Source organism: Nanorana parkeri, unplaced genomic scaffold, assembly GCF_000935625.1.
Source record: "Nanorana parkeri isolate BGI_ZX_2015 unplaced genomic scaffold, ASM93562v1 scaffold1571, whole genome shotgun sequence".
Classification (NCBI taxonomy): Eukaryota; Metazoa; Chordata; class Amphibia; order Anura; family Dicroglossidae; genus Nanorana; species Nanorana parkeri.
Genome location: NW_017307839.1, coordinates 63,407 through 88,089, shown reverse-complemented (window position 1 = coordinate 88,089; position 24,683 = coordinate 63,407). Strand labels below are relative to the sequence as shown.

Below are 24,683 nucleotides of genomic sequence, written 5' to 3'. Positions count from 1 at the left end.
TTAGGCACTCTAAGTGAGTATAAAAACAGAAATGTTTTTATATAAAATGTATACATTTTATTAAATATATGATTAAAAAAAAGTAAATCACAATGTAGAAGAAGAAGAGCAAAAAAGGAGCAGAAACACCTCCAATATCCACCAATGCCCTGAGTATTAATTGGTTTAGACCAAATTAACATAATTAGTTTAGCTAGTTAATACATAAGTATAGTTAATTTGTAGGTCTCAACACTTCAATTGGCTAGACGGCTAATCTGTAGCTATTCGTTGGGGTTTAAATATTGAAGAAACCGAGAGGATTTAGCTTTATAGGCATTTGACACCATCCGTTAGATATGGATTCAGTGTATCGCCATCTGTGGCTAGCTGTGATTAGTTCAACATGATTATATAGCACTCATCGTGGTTTTGGATTCCTGTCCTATTAACGTCGATTGATATTTATCAACCATTAACAAATAGGGTTAACATTGTACATGATTTTTAAAAAATATATATATTTTTTGTATGGTTTCTTAGTTTTGACTCAGGGAGTTGGAGCTGGTGGAATATAGCGACAACGCGTTTCGCGTATCACAACGCTTCTTCATGTCTAAAGGTGGTCTAAATTAAGAATGTAGAACAATCACATAAGTTATCTAATCAGCATCTAATAGATCGTATGAGAAAGTATATATGCGTAATAGACAATAATGCACTCAAAAATCCAAAGTATAAAATCCGCCATTGTTTCCACAAACAAATAACAACAAGCAGAGAGCAGAAAGAAAACAAAAAAACAAAGAAATATTCAAATATATGTATATAGTGGTGCCAGTCTTACCAGTCCCAGGTGAGGCCACCCGATGCCCCATAGGGCAGTATTCAGCAGTTCAGAAGTTTAAAATTTCGCCCAGACAGTAGAATGAATTAGGGTAACAGCGTCTAGGCATGAAAAAGGCCCATATAATGTCAAGCGGCATGATCTACGAAAAAACAGGAGCAAGCAGAGAAAGAGAAAAAGAAAGAAAAAGAAGAGAAAGCCAAAGACATCCCCTAAGTAGATATAGATGTCATACAGGAGGAACTTCCTAGGGCTGAAATTCAAAAAGAAAGAAGGGGAGGTAGAAGAGGAATACCTTCCCTAATACAACCAATCACTTGCCAGAAACAAGAAAAAAGACACCGAAAGAATGTTAGTGTTCAACGAAGCCCAGCAAGCCACCTCATCAGTGCTGCACCTGTGCTCTGAAAATCGTGATTACCAATAGAGTGAATAGCAAGTTTATCAGGTTCATGTGAGGGAAAAAAGGTACCTGTATATTAGATGGATTAGAGGATAGCCAAGGGGCGGCAGCCTGTTTTCAAATCCACTGTGTCCCTTGTGTTCCATTCCAAAAGAGGCCATCGGTGTGTGTCCCTACATGCCTCACCGAACATCTGAATCAACGATGGCCTACGCGGGCGTCTAAATCAGCCTGTGACGTAATGACGTCATGACCCGTCATGTGACCCTCGAGGGACCACACCCCCCAGCGGATTGCGGACCGTCGGAGACTAGTACGTCACCGGTATCCGCCCAGCGGGGGGTTGGGTTTAGGCTGGTCGTCCGAGGACGATGACGCCCATAGTCTGTCTGGAAGAGATCGGGAAATAACGAAGGAAAAGGAGGCCAACTGAATACTTATAAAATACCGGGGTAGAAACGAAGATGGAATATCTCTAACCCCGTTGTGAAGTTACCCGGCATTATGTATTTAAACTGAGTAAGCCCATCGGGATCATCTAGTTCCCTTCCGGAGACCGGCAGGACATAACAAGTAATTGTTGCAGTATATACAGGTGATTGGGATATCATTAACAAAACATCTACAACGTTTATTAAGCACAACTATCATATTATGCAGGTTACAGTATCATGACCTATGGTACCGAGCAGACATCATAACCAAAAGAAAGTTCAAGGAAGGAGAGGCAAACAAAAAGCATAAGACTTATTCACTGTAAGAATCATTTGTAATGGCAACAACTTGAGGTATCAAGGTTACCCCAAAGATCGGGTTTAACATGCTTGAATGTTTATTGCAGCCTTGATTATCCTTTATCTAAGGCTAGGATTGTGCTATAAACAAGAAACATTTTTAACCAATTTTGGCTATAAATGTCTAATTTTTGGATGCAATATTTGATGAGTTGTCTGCTTGATGAACAAAGCTGCAGATTATTGGCATAAATGTGTTTTTCAGATAGTACCAAAGACATATTTTATAAATCGTGTGAGGTTATACTAGTTGGGCTTTTTTTGGCTAATGTACATATTCAGCTATTTCCTTCTGAAACAGAACCAGCTTTTTGTAGACACTTGACAAAAACCAGGCTTTCCTTTGACATAAATACCACAAGTAGACTTTGAGACGTAAAAGGAATAAGAATTGTCGGCAAATCCTATGTTCAGTCATGTTTGCACAATATCTCTTCTTAAGTTCACTGAACACAAACAAACATAATTTTTGCTGAACTTTAATTGTGGGCTAATGTTTTATTTTACATTGATGCCACCTTTTTGCTGTTACCCTCACTGGTAGGGACCCCCCTTCCTATTCTAAAATGTGATGTTAGTAGGTGCATGGGTAGATATATCTGTGTATCACTGGGCTGTAGATCAAGTCATCTCTGAATTTGTGCTTACATTGTCCTTCCTTTTGGAGGGTGGCTACTTTTGTTTCCCATGTTTGTGTTGTAAAGTAGTCACTGCTCCAAGCTCACTCACTTTATAAACTATTACTTCAAAACAAATTACCCTGGGTGTGTTGTAAAGTAGCCACCATTCCAAGCTTGCTCCTGTGATGGACTCCAATCTCAAAACAAATTTATAAACTGAACGTGAGATTGTAGTCCATCATGGGAGCGAGCTTGGAGCGGTGACTACTTTACAACGCACACAGGGACTATGAGGATAAAAGTAGCCACCCTCCAGAAGGAAGGGCAGTGTCGGCACAAATTCAGAGATGATTTGAGGATCTCAAGCTGATTGATACATAAATAAGCTACATTTTTGTTAATAGTTAGGGTGCTTGAATGCATTTTTAAGATTTAACGCCTAAGTCTAATGTCACTTTAAGATTTTGGGTTTACGAACTCTTTAACCCTTTCGCTGCCAAGACCTCCAGAACACCTTTAAACCCTAAAATCAGTATCAGTGCACACAAAAAAAATACTTTTTCTGACTAAATCTAAAAGATAAAACTGTATTGTGTTAATAAATAACAAATATGTGTAAATTTTAAATTCTGCCTTTTTGCGAAACTCAAAAAAAAAATGAAGTAACGCAAAACTGTAAATAAGCAACTTATGTAAAAAAATTGTTTATATGTGTGGGGGGGGTGGTGGGGGGAGAGGGGAGTGAGAGCAGTGGGGATCGGAGGAGAAACAGATCGGAGCTTGGAGCGGCTCCAGACAGGGAGGAGAGGCAGGGTTGCGGTGTCTGGCAGTGACGTCCGGCAGTGACGGAATTTTTGTTAATAACTGTCATCAGCGGCTTTTCAGCCGCTGATGATGGCTATTAATTTACAGAGGTCCGTCAGGGGGACCCTTTTTGTATTAAGTTCATGGTCGCTTTAGTGATCATGAGCTTATAGCAGAATGGTGAAAGCCACCGACGTAAGGCTTACTGACGTGGCCACCTGCAAGCGGTTGTGTTCCGCCGTAAGCCTTATGTCGGTGGTACAAGCATGCATTACTAAACAATTGTCATAGATACTAAACTTTTTCTCTTCCCCTAAAGTATCTGGTAACTGCTTATACCAGAAGCCACAGTGCTATAAATACATTCATAAATGCAATGAGTGAGGGCCACTAATGATAGTAGCAGTGTATCTTATTATGCATCATTAATAGTAAATATGAGAACAAAGGAAGACGCAAAACAATTTAAAACTTTAATCTTTTTCCATCTAACCACATGATGACAACTTTATCTATGGGTCTAAATGGTAGAATCAGGTCATATACATAGTGGCATGATAAATAATTTGTGGTATCACATCGGTACTGGGGTGTGGTGGGAATGTTCACTTGGATTTCCCTAGACACCGTTATTAACCTTCTGACTAGCAACTGAACTTCATTCATGCAGAAGAAACATAATGTCACAGAAAACAAACTGGCTGTTGGCCACAACATTTGGTATACAGTCTGATAATAGATTATTCCGAACTCTAAAATGAGGCAAAGGTCACGACTTGCGAGAAGTGATTCCTTCAAGTTATTGATCACCTCTCTGATTGTGCTTTTCTGGCTTTACTAAGAATACGTTTTATGAATTACAGTGTAATTAGGAGCAGGATTTTTTTTTTTTATTAGGAATCCTAAAATCACTGTTTTGCACTTTCCCTGGAGAGCAGCTCATTTGCAGTTTATTTCCTTTCACTCCCAGAAATTGTGTCTGTTCCCACCTCTTTTACTACATTGTCTTGAGTAACTTACAGCCTGGATTAAGCTAAATTGAACACATTATTTTACAATATTTCATTGTTCTAGCCGCCTTCTCTATGAATGGTAAGGCCTGCACACAAATCATAGACGTATATATGGCATTTATAACCATGTATATGCTGTAGAAAGCTGGTTTATTCACAAACGCGGTACATTTTCTAAAATCATAGAACATATTGTTGTGTCACATGTCAATCATAGGTGCAAATAATGCTTAATGGGGTTGTTCTTTCTGATAAAGTAGGTAATTATATATATGGTTTGAATGTTGTTTTTTTTAACAGTGCTGAATATGTTGGCACCATAGAAAGGACTAACATAGTTAGGGGTGTGCAGAGGCATGTATCGATGTCTCTGATTATCTACAAGTGTGTCATATTTGTTATCTCTGACAAAGTAAGGCTCCCCATATCCCCAAATTGCTGCTTCATGTAAATTTGTTGTAACACCAAAGAGACTGTTAGGTCATTCATGACAATTTTGTGAAATAACTGCTCATATTTGGAAAATATTTGTAACAATTTTAGAATCTTTTTTAACGCATTTCCCAGAAGCTGACCCTGACCTTATATTTCATAGTATGTGAATACAACATTAAATTCAACAGAGAAGTGAAGGGGAGCTATCCAGACTAGGAGTGTTAAAAGTAGTCTAGAGGGATCCTATTATGGATGCACTGAAATTAAACGTTTAGACCGAAACGAAAAATAATATTGTGTGTTTATCCAACTTTTTAAAAATGTTTTACATTATTTTTTTTTACTTTACAGTTAGGGACTTTGGGGAAATATTAGGGGTCTGAAAAGACCCCTGATATTTCCCTTTTAAAATAAAAAAGAGATTGAGGACACGATCTCTTTTTCTGGAGCCCCTGTTATGAATGAACAGGAAGCCTCTATATTGAGTGCTCCTGTCCAATGATAGACTGTGGAGATAGTATCAGTTACTTATCCACAATCATGAATAAACAGGAAGTAATGTAGAGCACTTCCTGTTCATTCATAACTGGGGACACAGTAAGCTTACTTTGTCTTCATTTATGTACAAACACTCAACGATCGGTACTGATCGCTGAGTGTTTGTGCTCCGCTCTCCATCCTGACTGCTCTGCCTGTCATAGGAGGCCGAGCTCCCCTCCTGCACCGCCTTGCTCGGCGTCCTGACAGCTGTCTCCTCCCTGCACTGCCCCACTCAGCCGCCTGACAGCTGCTCTTCTCCCCACCGATGGCAGCAGCTGGATCGGCACCACATATACACTCACTGGCCACTTTATTAGGTACATCTGTTCAACTGTTTGTTATTGCAATGGCACTAACGTATTGCATTTAGGCATGTAGACATGGTCAAGATGATCTGCTGAAGTTCAAACCGAGCAGAATGGGGAAGAAAGGTGATTTAGGAGACTTTGAACGTGGCATGGTTGTTAGTGCAAGACGGGCATCATGCCAGACGGGCATTAGAATTAAGAAGAAAGGTGATTTAAGAGACTTTGAATGTGGCATAGTTGTTTGTGCCAGACAAACATCAGAATGGGGAAGAAAGGTGATTCAAGTGACTTTGAACATGGCATGGTTGTTGTTGCTAGACGGACTTGTCTGAGTATTTCAGCAACTGCTGATCTACTGGGATCTTAACGCACAACCATCTCTAGGGTTCATAGAGTCTTATAAAAGAAAATATCCAGTTAGCAGCAGTTCTATGGGTGAAAATGCCTTATTGATGCCAGACGTCAGAGTAGAATGCCAGACTAGTTCCAGCTGATGAGTTCAAATAGCATCCACAGTCACCAGATCTCAATCCAGTAGAGCACCTTTGGGATGTGGTGGAAAGGGAGAATCGCATCATTGATGTGCAGCTGAAAAATCTGCTGCAACTGCCTGATGCTATTATGTTAATATGGACCAAACTCTCAGGAATGTTTCCAGCATCTTGTTGAATCTAGGCCGCAAAGAATTAACACAGTTCTGACGTCAAAAGGGGGTTAAATCGGTTACTAGCAAGGTGTACCTAATAAAGTGGCCAGTGAGTGTATGTTCTAACTTACTTGAATGTCTTTCATGTGCATTATTGTAGACTCTTGTAGGCTTTGCTTCCTTAGCCACCTTGCTTAGCTCAACCTTCTGATTGGAGCATGAAAGAGAAGCAGCACACTGATGACATTATCCCTACGCTCTTCCCAGCTGTACGTATTCATAATGTTAGACTGATGGCAATTCGCAAAGGGATAGAGTTGTATTTGTCTGTTATCACTGTCCCTCCCTCTGTCATTAGGAATGCTACGCTACAGGGATTACAAAAAGCCAATATTAACACGGATTGAGTTCTGCTACTTGTTGTTTTTTTAATACATAACTAGATTAGAGGAATTTTTATTGTTTGCACTGCTTTAAGGAAAAAAATACTAGGATCACATTACATTTAAAGTATGCATATTGCCTGTCCTTTTGTGAAACAAGTTGAGATTGTTTTAACTCCTGATGCTATGCCTCACCCCTTTTGACAGCTAAATGAAAGAGGAAAGGGCTTAGGGACCCAATTTATTAAGCATATAAATACCACAGCTTTAAGATTATTTTAAAGCATAGAATTGTGCTTTACAAATGTGCCATCCAATGTGCTTCCTTATGACTGTAAAGCTCCATTTATTTTATTGAGTGGGGAAAAAAAGAAAGTACCGGAAGGGGGATATCCCAGTCACATGACCTGCCAATGTCTTGTGCATAGCACTTTACCTGTTCTCCTCCAGTGTTATGCAGGGAAGGATATGTCACGTGCCACACAGTGCAGAAAAAGCAAGAGACCAGACAGGAGATATTGAAGAAAATGCTGTGTGGTGCCCAGTAGGCCACGCAATACATTTCTTGGAGGGGGAAGGGAAAGGTAAATATAAGGCTTTGGTGGTGGTGGGGGGTCAACTTAGAAAGGCGAGTGGTGATGTCTGGTGTTCTTCTGCTCGAGTCTGGTGGTAAGACTGAAACATTGCCATGGAGGTGAGACTAACAATCTGAGCAGACTATGATCTGTGTTCATTGCATACATTCACTATGCTCTATACATCAGCAGCAAGCAGCTCATCACAAGAAAAAAACATGATTGCTGCACTGCTGGAGGTGCTGTGATAGTTTAAATAGAAATTTTTCATGTTTTTATAAAAAAAATTAGGTGGATGGAAATGCAATATGCATGCACATTTATGATAAACAACTCTGTCTGAAGGTTTATTTGTGCGTTAACAATTTTCTCTGTTCTCCCTTTTAAGTCCCCCTGGAGCTACATATAGTTTGATCTCTGAACTCCAGGAAACGCTTCAGCATGGAAAACAGTTATTCGTTGAGCATATTGACCTGCAGGAGAGAAGAAAGGCTGAGGAGCTACAGAGCCTCAGGATATCCCTAATTGCAGAGCAGCAGGTATCATTGTAGCCATAAAGCCAGTTACTTATTTCAAATTGATTGTGACAACTATAAACTAAGTGTTGTTATAGACCAACAAAGCCACTGTAAAAATGTAATATTCATAGATAACATACAATAAAAATACATCACCTGTCTAGTTTAAATAGCAGTTCACAGATTCTGACAGTTTAATGTTTGTCAAACTCAAAAATGTAACCAGATACATCTAGTACAAATTGGATTCATGAGGAGGGAGTTACAAAGAGATGAGCAGCATGATCAGTGTAGTTTATTTAGCCTATTCCCTTATTAGAGCAGGTCCTTGTAAGTATCCTGACAATACTGTTATGATCTTCCCAACTGATCATTCTCACTGTGACTGACGGCGTTCCTTGAGAACTGCTGCGCGTCCACGAATACATGGGCATGCACAGCAGCTCTCTTCCTACCTCCACGTCCCCAAGTCTGTGCCAGCAAATGACAGCGCGTGCATGGAAGGCCGTTTCTCCTCAGTGCCTTCGCCCCGCCTTCCTCTCTCTCCGTCTTGAAAATGTGCAGCAGTTTTATGGAAAAACATGTTCCCCGTAAATCTTAGTTCCCCCTGTCCGTTCAGCTTTTACCATAACCCCGCCCCTTCCTTACAGCTGCTCAGTATTTACATAGCCCCGCCCCCTCTCTGCAAGCTTCGGTGTTCTATGAGAAAGAGACGAATGTCTCCTCTCACATTGTGTGTTCTGATCAATCAGCTTCCCCTAACCCCCCTGTACAGGAAATATCTGACTTGTCTCCACGTCACATGTCACCGCTCTCAGTGTTGTGTTGCTGCAATCTGATATTTCCTGCCACATCCCCATCCTCACTGCTCATCCCCATCCGCACTCCTCATCCCCATCCTCACTCCTCATCCGCACTCCTCATCCCTGCTCCCCATCCTCCCTCCTCATCCCCATCCGCACTCCTCATCCGCACTCCTCACCCCTGCTCCCCATCCACATTGCGCATCCCCATCCGTGCTCCTCATCCCTGCATCTCATCCCCATCCTCACTCCTCATCCCCACTGCTCATCCGCATCCTCACTCCTCATCCCCACCCGCGCTCCTCATCCCCACCCGCGCTCCTCATCCCCATCCGCGCTCCTCATCCCATGGATGGGGATGGGGAGCGTGGATGGGAAGTGCGGATGGGGATGATGAGCGCGGATGGGGATGAGGAGCGCGGATGGGGATGTGACAGGAAATATTAGATCGCAGCAACACAACACTGAGAGCGGTGACATGTGACGGGGAGACAAGTGAGAGATTTCCTGCACGGAGGGGGAGGGGTAAGCTGAACACTCAGAGCAAGCAATGTGAGAGGAGATGTTCGCCTCTTTCTCATAGAACACCGGAGCTTGCAGAGAGGGGGCAGGGCTATGTAAATACTAAGCAGCTGTAAGGAAGGGGCGGGGTTATTGTAATAGCTGAACGGTCAGGGGGAACTAAGATTTATGGGGAACAGGTTTCCTTACAACTGCTGCAAGCATCTGATTACTGAGACAGAGCAGTAGAAGATCGGTTAAGAGAGAGGGAAAGAGAAGGAAGGCTGAGTCAGCTTGCTGCTTCTCTGTTGAGACTCTGCCTCCTGCTCCCACACGTCAGCGTGCACACTCCAGCCGTACACAGTGAGCTTGGCTAGAGAAAGCACGGCCACGGCAGATAGAGTTAGAAAAAAAAAAAGCTGAGGACGGGGCTGCATTCCCTGTTAACGCCCCCTAAGAGGAAAGGAGCATGGCTGCAGGTGGCTGTTTTCTGTGACTTGTGATTAATTTATCTGGGATGTGCTGTGACTTTGGGAAGAAGAAGAATGCTATTAGAGTAAAAGCATGAAGTACACACAGGAACCATGGGGAACAAAAGTACACCCCCTCCAGAAGGAAGGACAGTGTCAGGACAAATTCAGAGATGATTTGAGGATCTACAGCCGAGTGATACACAAATAAGACACATTTTGTTAATAGTTAGGGTACTTTAATGTATTTTTAAGATTTAACTCCTGAGTGCAGTGTCACTTTAAGGAGGACTCCAAAAAAAGTAATCTGTGAAAATGTAATGTTGAATGTTTTATGTATTAAGATTTTTTTTCCCCCCCATAGACGAACTTTAACACCGTTTTGACAAGAGAGAAAGTAAAGAAGGAGAATATAATTTGTGACCTCAGTGAAAAACTAAAGAGTGTTACACTACAGCAAGACAGAGATAAGGGTAATTATAAGGTCCACTTCAGATCTCTTTAATGGAAATGTATAACCTTTGCACAATTCAGATAGAATATGCTATTTTCTAATATTGTATGTTTATTACAGTTTTGTTAATTATTTAGCTGACCCGCTTATAAAAACTACTGAATAACTTATTGCCAAAATAGGTATACAGGGTCCACAAATTGCCTATTTTCAGAAGGTGTCATTTTCTGTCAGAATATTTTCTATTTATTTTCTACACATTTAATGGAAATTATTTGCAGAGGAGATTATTATAGATTATAGCAGCACAAAACATATAGTAGCATGTATGTTTTATATTTAATAAATATTATGGAGAATGTTTTATAGTGAATACCTTGGTTTACATTGGCTGAGCTGAAAAAAAATAAGTATACAGCTACTGTTTTCAACAATTTTAGTTAAGATTTTCAAGGCATTATTAATTAAAGATATTGGCCTATAATTAGAGACCTCCCCAGTATCTTTATTAGGTTTAGGGATCACTGATAAAAAATACCCTATTGAGATCAGAATCTAAACATTCTCCCGCCCTAAGGTTATTAAAGAACATCTCGATTCGAGGCACCAAAACCTCAGAGAATTTCTTATAAAAGGAAATCGGCAAATCATCTGGTCCAGGAGCTGGAGATAGTTTTGCCTGTTTTATTGCCATTTTGATTTCAAGAGCTGTTATTAGTTCTTCCATGATCAATTTATGGTCAGGAGACAGACATGGTAACATTACACTGAGTGGCCAGATTATTATGACCACCCCATCAGTACTTTGTTGGGCCACGAGATGACTTCGTTGGGCCGCCTCGTGACTCCACGAGATGTTGAAAGGTGATGCAAGTAATCTGGCACTGCACTGTTGCCCTTCTGTTGTCTTGTACCAGTCTTGCCACTCTCCGTTCTGCCCTAACATTGACTAGTCGCTGACAGCCAGAATTCGCACGTTCAGACCCAGATTTTCGGCTGACAGTCCAGTCTTTAAACACTTTAACAACAGCTGCTCTTGAACATGTAACAAATTCTGCTGTTTTGCTGATACTCGCTCCATAGCTTGAGCACCAACAATCATCCCGCGTTCAAAGGCTGTTAAATCGCGTTGTTTGCCCATATCTTCAGAAAAAATCACTTCTACTGTCGTGGTAAACAACCTGCTTCCCTATTTATAATGGTCTGGCCCTCTAGCAACTTCAGCGCAAAATTATAGCTAATTTGCCTACAAACGTCAGGTGTTCATAATAATCTGGCCACTCAGTGTATATGTATAGATATGTTCCCCAGAGTACCTGGGGCAGAGCTGGGCAGAGTATTCATTATCAGGCCTTCTGGGACCAGAGTTGCAAGAGAGGCCGCCCTCGTCATCTCAAGCTTCATCAGGTACATGACACCGCCCTTGTCATCTCAAGCTCTATCAGGTACGTGACACAGCAGCATGTGCCCAGGGCACCACTGGCAGGGCCAGTGGCAGATTCGATAGGGGGGAAACAATTAATATTATGACTGGGCTGGGGCGAGTGGCACCGCTCCCTCCCTCCTGCAGGCACACCCACACCTATGTATGTGTCTATATACTTTATATATATATACAGGTGAAACTCGAATAATTAGAATATAGTGCAAAGTTCATTTATTTCACTAATGCAACTTAAAAGGTGAAACTAATATATGAGATAGACTCATTACATGCAAAGCAAGATAGTTCAAGCCGTGATTTGTCAAAACCCCAAGAACCCCAAATCCACAATCTCGTGGTAAACAACCTGCTTCCCTATTTATAATGGTCTGGCCCTCTAACAACTTCAGCGCGAAATTATAGCTAATTTGCCTACAAACGTCAGGTGGTCATAATAATCTAGCCACTCAGTGTATATCATCTAAGAAGGTTCCCACCATATTCCAGGATACAGGGATATGGTCTTGGTAAATATCAAGAAAAAAAGAATGAAATTCAGTAAGTACTATTCGTGGATTAAGGGAGTATGCGCCCATAGAGCAGCATATCTTAGGCATTGAATAAGTCTTAGGCTTGGGAGACAGTTTATTAGCCAGAAGTGTTCCTACTTTATCACCATGCATACAAAATGTATTACCTGACCACTGAATACTTCTCTCAGCCCTTGTAGTTAACATAAGGTTCAATTCTAACCTGGTCTTATCAATGGAAGTTAAACGCTTTAAAGATGGAGTTTGCTTATGAGCTTTAGACAATTTCTGAAGTTCTAAATCCAATTCATTTATGCGTTTATTCGCCCGTTTTTTAATTCTAGTAGCCAATTCAATGAAGCGCCCACGGATTGTTGCCTTATGCGCTGCCCATACCATAGTAACCAACGTATCAGGTGTCTCATTAAGAACAAAATAATCTTCTGAATGTGAATTTATTTCAATTAGTGCCTCAGGATCGCTTAACAGAGATTCATTTAATCCGTTTTAGTGATATCCGTAAGTGTAGGAAGTCCCATCACCACTATCGAGTGATCTGGCCAAACTGCCTCCTTAATTTTAACAAAGGAGACCAAAGGTACATAGGAAACGGAAACAAAAAAGTGATCTATCCTAGTATAGCTTTGGTGAACTTGTGAAAAATCAGTGTAATCTTTACCCAAGGGATTTAATTCCCTCCAAATATCTATTAAGAGTGCGAATTCAATAATTTTACAAGCAAAGTGCCTGCTTTTGGGGAGTGTCTAGTTCTATATACACCTGACCTGTCAATCGCGTGCGCAAATCACTGCGCACTCAAAATGTGGCGATAAAGCACACAACATAGAAACAAAAAATGGAATCTGAGCAGAATTTGGCGCATAATAAGATATTAATGTAACCAACTTGTCCTCTAGATATCCCTTCAGTAGTAAATATCTACCCTCTGGGTCTTTAATCATCATTAAAGAGTGAAAGCTAGTCTGGTTAGAGATACAAATAGCTACTCCCTTAGTTTTGAAAACTGCGTATGCTGCGTGAGTAATGTGTATTCATATACTTAGGTTGATAAATTACAGGGAAATTAGTTTCTTGTAAAAACAAGATCCCCACCCGTAAAGAGTGGTAATATTGGAAAGCCGTCTTCCTCTTTGTGGGATAATTCAATCCCCTAACGTTATGAGATGTAAACACTACAGGTATATTAACTGTCATCATAATGGAATCCCAAGTTTGCGATATACCCTAGCGCGGATCAAACTCCCCCTGACCTCAAGACCTGCATGTCCCAGCTCAATAATGTTACATCTTGAAAATAGAGTGAACCCATCGGAGTCTAAAAGAAAAAGGAACAACAATACAGAAAGACAAAAAATCCAAAAATATAATAACCTATGTAACACAACAAAAATCCTGAGCCGGATCACTTCCGGCCCACCCAATCTTCAAAGGTATTGACACCATGTCAATACTAGATTTGACATCAATCCTGGGAAATCCCGAGAATCAGGTCAAATCAGGGCGCACAACCACCTAGCACGGTCCAGCCCCGCTCCTAAATAGCTATTATAAATCTCATAATATACAGCACCAAACTATGAAAAGAGAAAATCAATTAAGGAAAAAAAAACAACAAAGAAGCTCCAGCATCTTCTACCCAAAAACACCAAAAAAAAAATGAGGAGGAAATTACAATCTTCTATTCGGCTTGTTCCTCAGAGGAGATATTGGACAAGAGGTCAAATGATCGCCCAATCCCCTATAAGGCCCCGTTCACATGTAGCGACATACCTTTACAGCGGCCGGGATAGTGCGACGTTCCAGCGACGATCCAGCGACGGTAGCGCGACCTTCTCCGGCGGGCTCCATAGAAAAAAAGCAAAATCCGCTGAAAAAAGGGTCCGGTAGAAGCGACCGCGACGAGCGACGCGCGACATGGAGTTAAGACAGCTCCATTGAATAGCATTGGCCGGCGACTTCTCGCGATATCGCGCGGCAAAAATGCTCGATATCGCGGCGGAAATCGTGCGACAATTCGCTATATGTGAACGGGGCCTTATCTGAATGCAACACTTCCGAGTCATCAGAGAGCAGTCCCAACTGTCGCAATAATTGTTCTCCTTCAGGGTATGTAGTGATAGAATAGGGCTTATTCCTAAAAGAAAATGTCAACCTAAAAGTGAACGCCCATCTATATTTTATTTGCTTAGATGTAATAATTTTCAGCAAAGGTTTTAAAGAGCGTCTTTTTTGTATTGTAACTGGGGAAATATCTGCAAAGATTTGAATAGAATGTCCCAGAATAAAAAGTTCAGAACGTTTCCTAGAGCTCTGCATAATCTGTTCCTTTATATTATAAAAATGTGGTTTAACTATCACATCTCTGGCGTGCCCAGGTCTCTTAACCATAAGAACTCGATGTATTCTATCCAATTCCAGCTTATTATCTTCCACTTCATGTAGTAAATCTTTCATAAAGAGCTTTACAGTCATGCCTTGTCACCGTTTCAGGAAGCCCCCTAATACAAAAGTTATAACGACGTGATCTGTTCTCCAATTTGTTTAGCCATCTTATTCAGCCCTTGCTCTAACATTCCTGAAAACTGAGTTAGAATAGAAGTTCCCTCCATTGCTCTCACTAAGTCCAGCTCTGCATCAACATTGTTAGGACTAGAGGGGAGAGAGGCCTGTTGAGACAGGAGCATATCCTCCAAAGTCCTTTCAATTCTCGTATCTTCAGTCGGGCAGGCAGGAGTTCCACTACTCTCCCAAGTGCACAACGCTGGTGCTGTCTGCTTCGGGAGCGGGGATTCAGACCCGGCTAGGAGCGGAGCTCACGCAACAAACATCCGGCCCGTCGAGCTCCGCGCATGCACCCCCTACCTTTTCATTTGATTTAAGCTTATTCTATATGGCATATTGGAGAAAGCAACAAACTCTGTTAAAGTGGACCTGAACTCAAAAAGTGAACAATTGCTATGTTAAAGCAAACATCTAGAAATGTTAATTGTACCTTAGAAGTACCCTAAAAAATGTACCACTTGTCTGGAATTCCTCCTGAAAAATAGCAGTCCCTGCTGTGTGATAGAGTGCCTAGGTGTGGGTGTGCCTACAGCCTTATAGATGTATATCTGCTGTGTCAGATCTAAGGCACTGATGCCTCTGACTACCATACTCCGGAGAGTTGGGGAGAGACTTGGTGCTATCACTACTGTGCTGCTCACAATTTTCCATGCTGGAGCATGTAGCGTTAGGATGAAAAGCGCTGTCTCTACTAAGTTGGCTGCCTCCACACAGAGACACAGTGCAGAACAAGGCATAAGTCCGTAATGGGGAAACTGCAGGGAGACCACATGCAACATTGGTAGTGCTATACCCTCTGCTGCTTTTTTTTTATCACAACCAGAGTTCATTTCTTCGTTATTGTATACGTTTAAGGGAGTGCCAGTAGATTATTTTTTTTCTGTCTTGCAAGTGCATTCATTAATGCAATAAATAGGGGGTGCCGGTGCATTGATTGTTCTGTCACACAGGGACGCCTGCACACAGTAGCCCAAGACATTTTCCCGCTGTCCTGTGTGGGTTTTCAATAGGTAAAAATGCAAGTAATTTAAATATAAATCATTGGAATCCACTGGTTAAAAATATGTTTCACTTTGGACTTGATGGACTAATGTCTTTATTCAACCTCAAATACTATGTAACTATGTAATATACCTGTGCATGAAAAAATATAAATGTATTGTTCTTGACACAGATTATCTCTAAGCACTAGTTGCCAATCAATTTTTTGAGATGATTATCAGCAAATCTCCTAAGAGGTTCATGGAGCCCTAGCTAAAATAAGAAATTGAGTAAATGCCAAACGATAGATGTATTAATGCAAAACATATTTTAAATAGAAGGCGGTGCATACAACTTTTATAACTAAAATAAAGCACCAAAAGAAACAAGTTCATGTATGAGAGTCTTTCAAATGTTTAAAGAATTTTTAAACAGACATTCAGTTTAAGAAGAAAAATATATGCAATTGTGACACCATTAAATGCCCTGTTCGGACCCTCATTGAAAATGTACTTTATATTTTGTATATATAAGTTATGAAGCATCAAGATTGCTCATCTTGATTCTGTTGCAGTGAACCACAGCTTCCCCCTATTTTTTACATGTGCATCTTGCATCTCTGTACCTTTTCACTTTTCTTGCCTATTCATTTAAGGTGGACCTACATTTTTAAAGGGGATGGGGAATTGCAGTAAATTTAAGACTCTTGCCTGCCATTTCCGGGTTCATTCACCACCAGGGATATTACTGTATGATGTTCTTTCTGTGTTTTTGTTTCCTCCCTTAACGAAAACATCCTGGTGGATTGGTTGCTGACCAATTTAGTTATAGTTGGTAAATGCAAGATTACGATAATATTACAATTTTTTAAAGCACAGGGATTAATGCAAATAGATTCACTGATTACTAGATATATTCATATAATTTATTTTATATTAATACAATGTTTGATTTTTGTATTGAAGATTTACACTCCTATTCTAGCTTGATTGCTTGCGAGAGCAGGGTTCATACCAGTAATTGCTGATGCTGAATTAGTAATGTCTTCTTTCAGTAATTCATGCCCTTTTCAGCCATTGCTTGGCTCACTTTGGGGAATTATGCTCCTGATCTGTCTATAAGCTAACGGTTTTGCACCACCACATATTTTGTTAACACTTGCTTTAGGTTCTGCAGTCATTTCAGGTGTTTTAAAGTAGCCACCACTTCAAGCTCGCTTCCATGTTGGACTATAAACATACAAATTAGTAAACTAAATGTGAAATTGTAGTCCTTGCTCCCACACTGCAAGGATTAAATGCTTGTTTAACTCTAGGATACCTTGGAAAATAACTTTTACTTGCCTGATCCCTCCAGGCTCCCTCCTACACTCCAGTGGTCATGAGCACAGGGACAGTAGGGACATAGGAGATTGGATGTGGGATCAGGTAAGTATTAACTGCTTTACTTGATACCCTAGCTCTAAACAAGCATTTATCCCTTGCCATGCAGGGGGTACCTTATTTTTTCCCAGAGATGGGCTTTAAACGTAGATTTTACCTCCATTGGTATTTATAATATAATTCAAACCGTGTTCAGTACGTATATAAATATAATTGATCTGTTGCTTTCTAGCATTAATTGAAACTCTATCTGAAGACCGAGCACATTTATTGCAAGAGAAGAAGAAGCTAGAAGAGGACGTTGGCAAGCTTCAGAGTCTTGTGTCTTCAACTCACATGGTTTTTCCTTCAGAGCCTGCTGGAGCTTGTGCACCTGACCCTTCTAGTGAAATAAATAGACCAGCTTATGATGCCACTGTTATAGAGGAGGACAGAATGGAACCCACTTTAGATACCAGCATGACAGCTGTACAGTAAGTGCAATTCATATTTTTGGCTAAACTGTTTGAGTGTATAAACCTTTTACTTTCACCGTCTGTGGTAACCTACTGTGGCAAGGACAATGAGGGCATATTCTAAAAATGGAGCCTAAGACATCTTACACAGTGTGAAATCTTCTATCATTTTTTTTTTGTTTTGTTCAAGTCGCTCTGCAAAAGAACTACTGCAGCTGTAGTAAAAGTAAAAATTCTATATCAAATGTTTACTCTTTGTTTATCTGTAACATAAGAACTTCTATAGACTATAAAATTCTACTCTAGCACACTTATCTGTAAAGGGAATTATGGTAATTTTGATTTGTTGGCAAAAGGTTCACAAGTGAGACTCCTCTAAGCCATATATACCTTATGAAAATAGTTTTTAACATATTTTTCACTAACAGGGTTATTTACAAAAGGGTGAAGAGTTTGGAGAAAGCAGGAGAAGTGAACAATCTAGGCCAAAATAGCTGAACTGGAAAGTGAACTGAATTGGAGAATTCTTCCAAATCAGCTATGTTGTCCGAGATTGTTCACTTCTCCTTCCTTCTCCAAACTCTTCACCCTTTTGTGAGTAACCCTGTAAATGTTTGGGTTTGATAATAAGTTGTGCTAATGTTGTGCAACATAAAAATTGCTACCATTTTATTCTACAGGGTCTTGGCTTTCAGAAAATACATAATGTTTGGGGGTTTTAAGTAATTTTCAGGCCTAAAATGTGGATTATAACATGTAAGGGATTAAGGACAAAGGCCTTTTTTTCATTTTTTTTTGTGGTTTAGATGTGCATGTTTCATATCATTTACACTGCCTCAGAAGAACATTTATCTGCTTTTTAATATCGTAGTTTTGAGCTTTGGTAAATTAAAATATATAGTTTGATGTAATTTTTGGTTCTTGTCCTACAATATTTCCTGTACATTCTCACATCTGAACATGGCATCTACTCAGAACTTCCTCAACAAAAATGGGATCTGATGGTTCAGATTTTAACTTACATAGTTACATAGTCAGGTTGAAAAAAGACACAAGCCCATCGAGTTCAACCTATAGATAACTCGATGGACTTGTGTAAGTTATGTTATAAGTTATGGATTGTAAGTTATGGATGCACACATACAGAAGTCTGGATAGAGTCTAGAGCAGGGGTGCCCGTTAACATTGGATGTAACATTTTTGGCTGCAGCTGCCTGTTTGTTTATACTGTTTTGAAAACATAAAGAAACTTAATAGTCATTTAACATGTTATGTTTCTTCTAGAGATACCATTTTATCTGAAGAAAAACAGAAGATATTGCTGTTAGAGAGAGTAAGTAGCTGTCTTATACTCCATTATTAACTGATTGTAGCACTTCAGATGATGTGTAGATTAAGACTTTTAGAGCCTAGTCACACCACTGCATTGCAGTAATACACATTGCAAACACTGATATGCTTCAGTGCCATGCATTTTGAATACCACCACATCACACTTGCAACACAATGCGCTGTAATACACTACCAATAAGTGTGGTGTGCTGTGGTACAAAAATACTGCAAGTCTGGTTTTAGGTCCATTGTGATGCATTAGGCAGCCCATTTAAATGAATGGGATGCCTTAGGCTGCGTTCACACATTAGCGGTTTTACATGTGTATTCGTATGCACAGAAATGCGCTGCACTTATAGTAATACATTCAAATGCATATTGTTCACACTTGCGCGTGAGCTGGGCTATAGAAATTAATCCACGCGTATGTTTAAAGTTGCACGTTTTGATGCCGTGCAGTTTTCCCGCTATTAATTACCATTACTTGTTATGTTTCCTATAAAATGTTGGGGTTTATGTGCAATTAGCTTGTATTTGAGTTCCTTGTAAGTTGTTGCAAAGTTGCTTTTGCATTCTTATTGACTTGTATGTGGAAAGCAAGCAAACAGAAGCCTGTCTTTAAAAATCCTTCTAAATTCCAGTTTATTTACTTTAACTGCTTAACAGTTTGAATTCCTTTCTTCATTATTTTGTATTCAGACGCTGCAATTGAAAGAAGAAGAAAATAAACGACTGAATCAGAGGCTGGTAAGGAATTATTGTTTGTTATAATGCATACGCATTTGAGCAACAGATCTATGGTATCTCTCACCCTAGTATGACTAATTTAAAATGAGCTTGTTTGCTGTCCTCTGAATGTGACCAAAGTTTCTAAATTCACCAACATTTCTCACCAATTCCATATAAATGTGACTTTAATTCCCTTTTTGCTTGGATCACTTTACTTGGCTGTGACTGTTGTAGTGACAACCGACTTGAAAAAGTACTTTTCTTCCCCTCAGAAACTGAAACAACTGTTGCCAGAGTCAACAATTACAGTGTTATTCACAAAAGGGGGAAGAGTTTGGAGAAGGCAGGAGAAGTGAACTATCTAGGCCAAAATAGCTGATTTGGAAAAATCAATTACAGGGTTATTCACAAAAGGGGGAAGAGTTTGGAGAAGGCAGGAGAAGTGAACTATCTAGGCCAAAATAGCTGATTTGGAAAAATTCTCCAATTCAACTCACTTTCTAAATCAGCTATGTTGTCCTAGATTGTTCCCTTCTCCTGCCTTCCCCAAACTCTTCACCCATTTGCGAATAACCCTGTTAGTTTTAAGATATTTTTAAATGATACATTGAATAATAGTCATTTTCCAATGTGAGAGGAAATTAATCTAGGCATTTTTTTGCAACATCCCCACCTTTCTCACCTTACCCACAACTTACTTTTTTTATCATGTTAATTTGCTATATTTTGCTCATATACCCTTTAAAATGCCACTGCCATTTCTTTTCCTCACAAACTTAAAATCTTATTTCCATAAGCTTGCAACAAATTACAGTATAAACATCTTAGACCAATAGTTCTATTTATGTCTTTTATTTTCTCCAAAGGAGAGCTAATGTGCTTAAAACAACATGCATGTTGAATAAAAGGCTTTTTATTTCTAGATGTATGCAAGTGTGGATTTGCAGCCGATGACGGGGGGAAATGGGCATGATTTTGTGTGTCTGTTGGCCCTATTTTGGATTTGTTAGGACAGAATATTGTCATAAAAAGACAGTGCAATACTTAGTAATGTTAAGCACCATTCTCATTTTCAGATGTTACTCCATTTTTCAGACTAGTTTGATATTTATAGGCACCCCTAAGCATAAATATGCATGCTAAGGGGATCCAGTGTGCATGTTTATGGAAAGCTATTGCACAAAAAGATATATTTTGGTTGGATTGTGCCTCAAGTTTTAACTGCTATTTGACATCTATGGAAAGCTTCAGTGGAAATATATTGGCTTAGTGGTTAAAGCCAAAGACATCCAGGCACTAGCATTTTCAGAAGAAATGCTGGTTTATTTAAAGGCAGAACTGCAAGGAACTCGTCTTGTAACAGACACTGACACCATATAAAGAGCTCTCTCTGCTGGGGAAGTAACTGTCTACATCACCCCAGCAGGCAAAGCTCCAGGACTGTAACTAATGGGGATGATGCACAAACTGGGGTTCCATTTTAACAAAGTATAACTATATAATGGGCAGTCCAGAAATCTGCATCCTGCGCTAACTTTATACTTCTTGAAATTGGGCGAAAATAAAAATGAGGAAACTGCTCATTAGCCACTCAAAGAAATAATACATTTCTTTGTGATTTTATACATTGCAATGCAGCTAATATCCTGGTTGAACTATTCCCACTACCATGCAGATCAAACCACAAGCACATTCATCTGCACTAAGATGTTCAAAGTTGATTTACCTGCCTTGCTTACATTTGTCAGAAAGGGAGATTTGGACTTTGAGTCTTCACTCATCCTTAACACATGCTTAAAAAAATTCTAAGAAATAAAGGCTCCTAAAAGAAATGACAGTTAATTCACTAGAAGATTTTTTTCAATATGCCTGACAGCACTCTGCTTCTCCGTTACAACATAATGTTCTAAAAATAATTGACTTGGCTAAAATAAATGTCTTTTTTAACCATAAAAATTTGGCATTGTTTAAACAGGTTATATGCACTAATAAAACAGTCCTTAAATGTAATGGAAGACACAGTCATATATGGTATTGGGGTCAGGGTAAAGGCTATTATTCAGAGCTCTGATGGCATAATGTAGCAGTGTAGTGTAAGCATCATTTTCCAGTCTTGTTGGAAGCAAATATTCTTATAGTTTCTTTGCACTAACTTGTTTTATACATTCATATATAAAAAGGTGTCAGTTTAAATATAGAGAAATAAGTCTATAAAGTGTAAACTATGAATGAAAAGTACACTCCAGTCAAAACTGGGTAATTTTGTAAACCTTAAAATGCATATAGGGAATACAGCCTAACTACTGAGGGTTACTGCTTTTTATCTAGAACACTAGGCCACCCCTAGTAAACATTTATTTCAATTTATTATTACAGTGTTTAGCTTAGTCATATTTGATAGGGATGCACCGATACCATTTTTTCCAGACCAAGTACGAGTACCAATACTTTTCCTTAAAACGAACCTTTAACCATATCTTTAAAATAACAACAAGGCACCTTTAGAAATGTTTAGTAATGACAATCTACAAACGCATACTTCTAGATAATTCACGGCTTTGTATTCTTTGCATACCTTATTTCTCTTCTCTTCCCCAGTCTTCTGACAGTGGCCATGTTTACTAAGAGCAGATTACTAGCTCTCCTTTTACTTCCTGGATTTCTGGCACATGTAACTAGAACATGTGAGAAAAAAATTCTGTTTAGTAACCATCTCTTAACAGTGTCCTCTCCTTTGAGAACACTGCTACCATTTTTTTGAACTAGAACATGTGACCATGCAGATCAGATCTCAGGAGAGGAAAATGCCTTTCTCTGAGATCTCATGAAATTACAGATGAAATTTTACAGAACATGTTTTTAAATAAATAAAAAAAAAAAAAACACTGTCCAGACTGGTACCTGGTTGTTCACTTTGAGGCCTTTTGATCTGGTTCCTTAGGTACCTAAAATGCGGCTGCCTCTTAAGAAATGTTTTGCAGTTCCAGTAGAACCACTGCTAATGTCTGCATGTGAGAAGAGTCAATTTTTATACCTAGAAGAAGAAAAAACAAAACAATATTGATGAATACGCAAGCAGCATACTACCCTGCCTGTGCATTAAGAAATATGAGCACTTTTAAATTAAAAAACAATTACAACAAAAGGGAAAGAACTGATGTAAAAAAACATAGAAAATGAATAAATAAAAAAAATATTATTAATGACTGTAGTCTCTTAGTTTTAGAAATTTAGATTAAATAGATCACTTCTCCCCAACATTTAACCTTTTTTTTATTTTATTAGGAGCAAATTAAAGAGCATTTTATGAATTTAATAGCACAAATGAATAATTACCTTGTATCGAGTAAAGTAGCGATGCAGTAAAGTGTGTTTTCTTTGTGTCAGAGAATGCAGGGTCTCAGGAGGGGACTGGAAGGTCTGGCGGGAGCGATGTATGCAGCGAGGTCCCCAGGAAGCGCAAGACCTTTACGGCAGCTGCTTAAGTTAAAAAATAATTAAAGCGCCAGTATCTGTGTTTAGTATCGGGACATCATCATGCAAATGCCCAGTATTGGCACTGATACCGGTTTAGTGCATCTCGAAATTATGATGTTACAGTCTCATTTTTACACACTCTTCATTTTTTTGAAATTGTATTGAATAAGGAGATTAGTGGATAATGTAGATAAATCAGATCACTTTTCATTCATACTTAACAAGCTAAACTCCCAAGCCATTTTCACTTTTCAGCTATGCCTATTTTTTCAGCTGTAACTTTATGATACAAAAGTGAAACATATATACTACAAAAAAAACGAATTAAAAATGCAGCAAAACATATTTGTATGAACAACATCAATTAAAAAATTATTGTAAAAAAACTAGCTGAAAACAGCAGGGAGAGGAAGTTATTTAGGTCTAGTTATAGATAAGGGGTTAGTCAGGGGTTAACTTGGAAATTTTTGGTTGGTTTACTTAAGTATTAGTGCATGCTCCACTTTAAAAAAAAAAAAATTAACACGTATTGAAAAGAATGTTTGCATCAAGCTAATCTTGTATACATGTTAACATGAAAACATTAATACCTACAGTCTGTTGTTCTAGAAACCTTAAATGATAAAATGGGATAGGTTTTTCCTATCCCAAGTCTTCCTTGCTAGCTCTAACACTGACAGGGGGAGGAAGTTGAAAAACCAGGTGTGTAAAGGAAACAGAGCTACCATAAAAAGTAAGTTTGGTACACTAAGTAGGCTTTCTGACTTGCCCATGTGCATTGTTTCCTGGATTAGCAGGCCACTGACCTCAGTTAAATTAAATAAAAATAGCATGCCACAATGATTATTAGATCTAGCAAATTCAAATATGCTTGTTTATATTCACACAGCATACCAAAAATAGTTTAAAAAATATGTTACCTTTTAGATGTTTTGTTGCAACAGGCAAAATGGCTGATTCCAGGGTTTTCTGAGCACCTTTACAGTGATGTGCTTATAGAAAAACTTTTTTCTAAAATGAGGATTGTGTTTCTCTCATTAACTTCATTAACATTTGAATGCAGAGGCCAGGGTTGTAATCCTTTAACTCACATGTGTCAAACTCAAGGCCCAGGGGCCGAATCCGGCCCACCAGGCCATTTCCTAGACTTCTACGTTCAGATCTAGGTATTAAGTTATTACTAAAACCAGTGATAATCGAATGCAGAGGCAATTATGATACAGATTAGATACATTTATATAGTCTTACAGGCCCTTTGAGGGCAACCATAATGTTGATGCGGCCCACTATTAAATTGAGTTTGACACACCTGCTTTAACCCATCAGCCCTTACAGCTCCTCATAACATTGCAAAGAAGGAGAAGCGAGTAGAAATTGTATCGCTTAAGAAGCCAAGAAACCCTAACCCAAGTAAAATGAATGGGAACATGCAACAAATATAAAATAGGTGCTATCTCAATTTGGCTGCAAAAGTGGAAATACACTTTAACCCTATTGCTGCCACCGACGTATGGCATACGGCGGAAAACAATTGTTTCCAGCTGGCCACGTCAGTATGCCATACGTCGGTGGCTTTTACCGTTCTGCTTATAAGCTCAGGGCCACTTTAGCAACCATGAATGGTTCCCCTGATGGCCCCCTTTAAAATTATATCTGTCATCAGCAGCTGACAACAGCTATCAATGAACCCCTCCCCCC

At 39.3% G+C, this 24,683-nt stretch overlaps 1 protein-coding gene across 2 annotated transcripts in view; it reads left to right on the top strand.

Moving 5' to 3' along the window:
- RB1CC1 (RB1 inducible coiled-coil 1) overlaps positions 1 to 24,683 on the top strand; it is a 117,765-nt gene that overhangs the window by 68,155 nt on the left and 24,927 nt on the right. For both annotated transcript variants that reach the window (XM_018570679.1, XM_018570678.1), the window contains exons 15-19: positions 7,736 to 7,886; positions 10,004 to 10,112; positions 17,225 to 17,465; positions 18,732 to 18,780; positions 19,479 to 19,526. In XM_018570679.1, the coding sequence (XP_018426181.1) occupies positions 7,736 to 7,886; positions 10,004 to 10,112; positions 17,225 to 17,465; positions 18,732 to 18,780; positions 19,479 to 19,526 (598 nt within the window). The remainder of the gene's footprint in view (positions 1 to 7,735; positions 7,887 to 10,003; positions 10,113 to 17,224; positions 17,466 to 18,731; positions 18,781 to 19,478; positions 19,527 to 24,683) is intronic.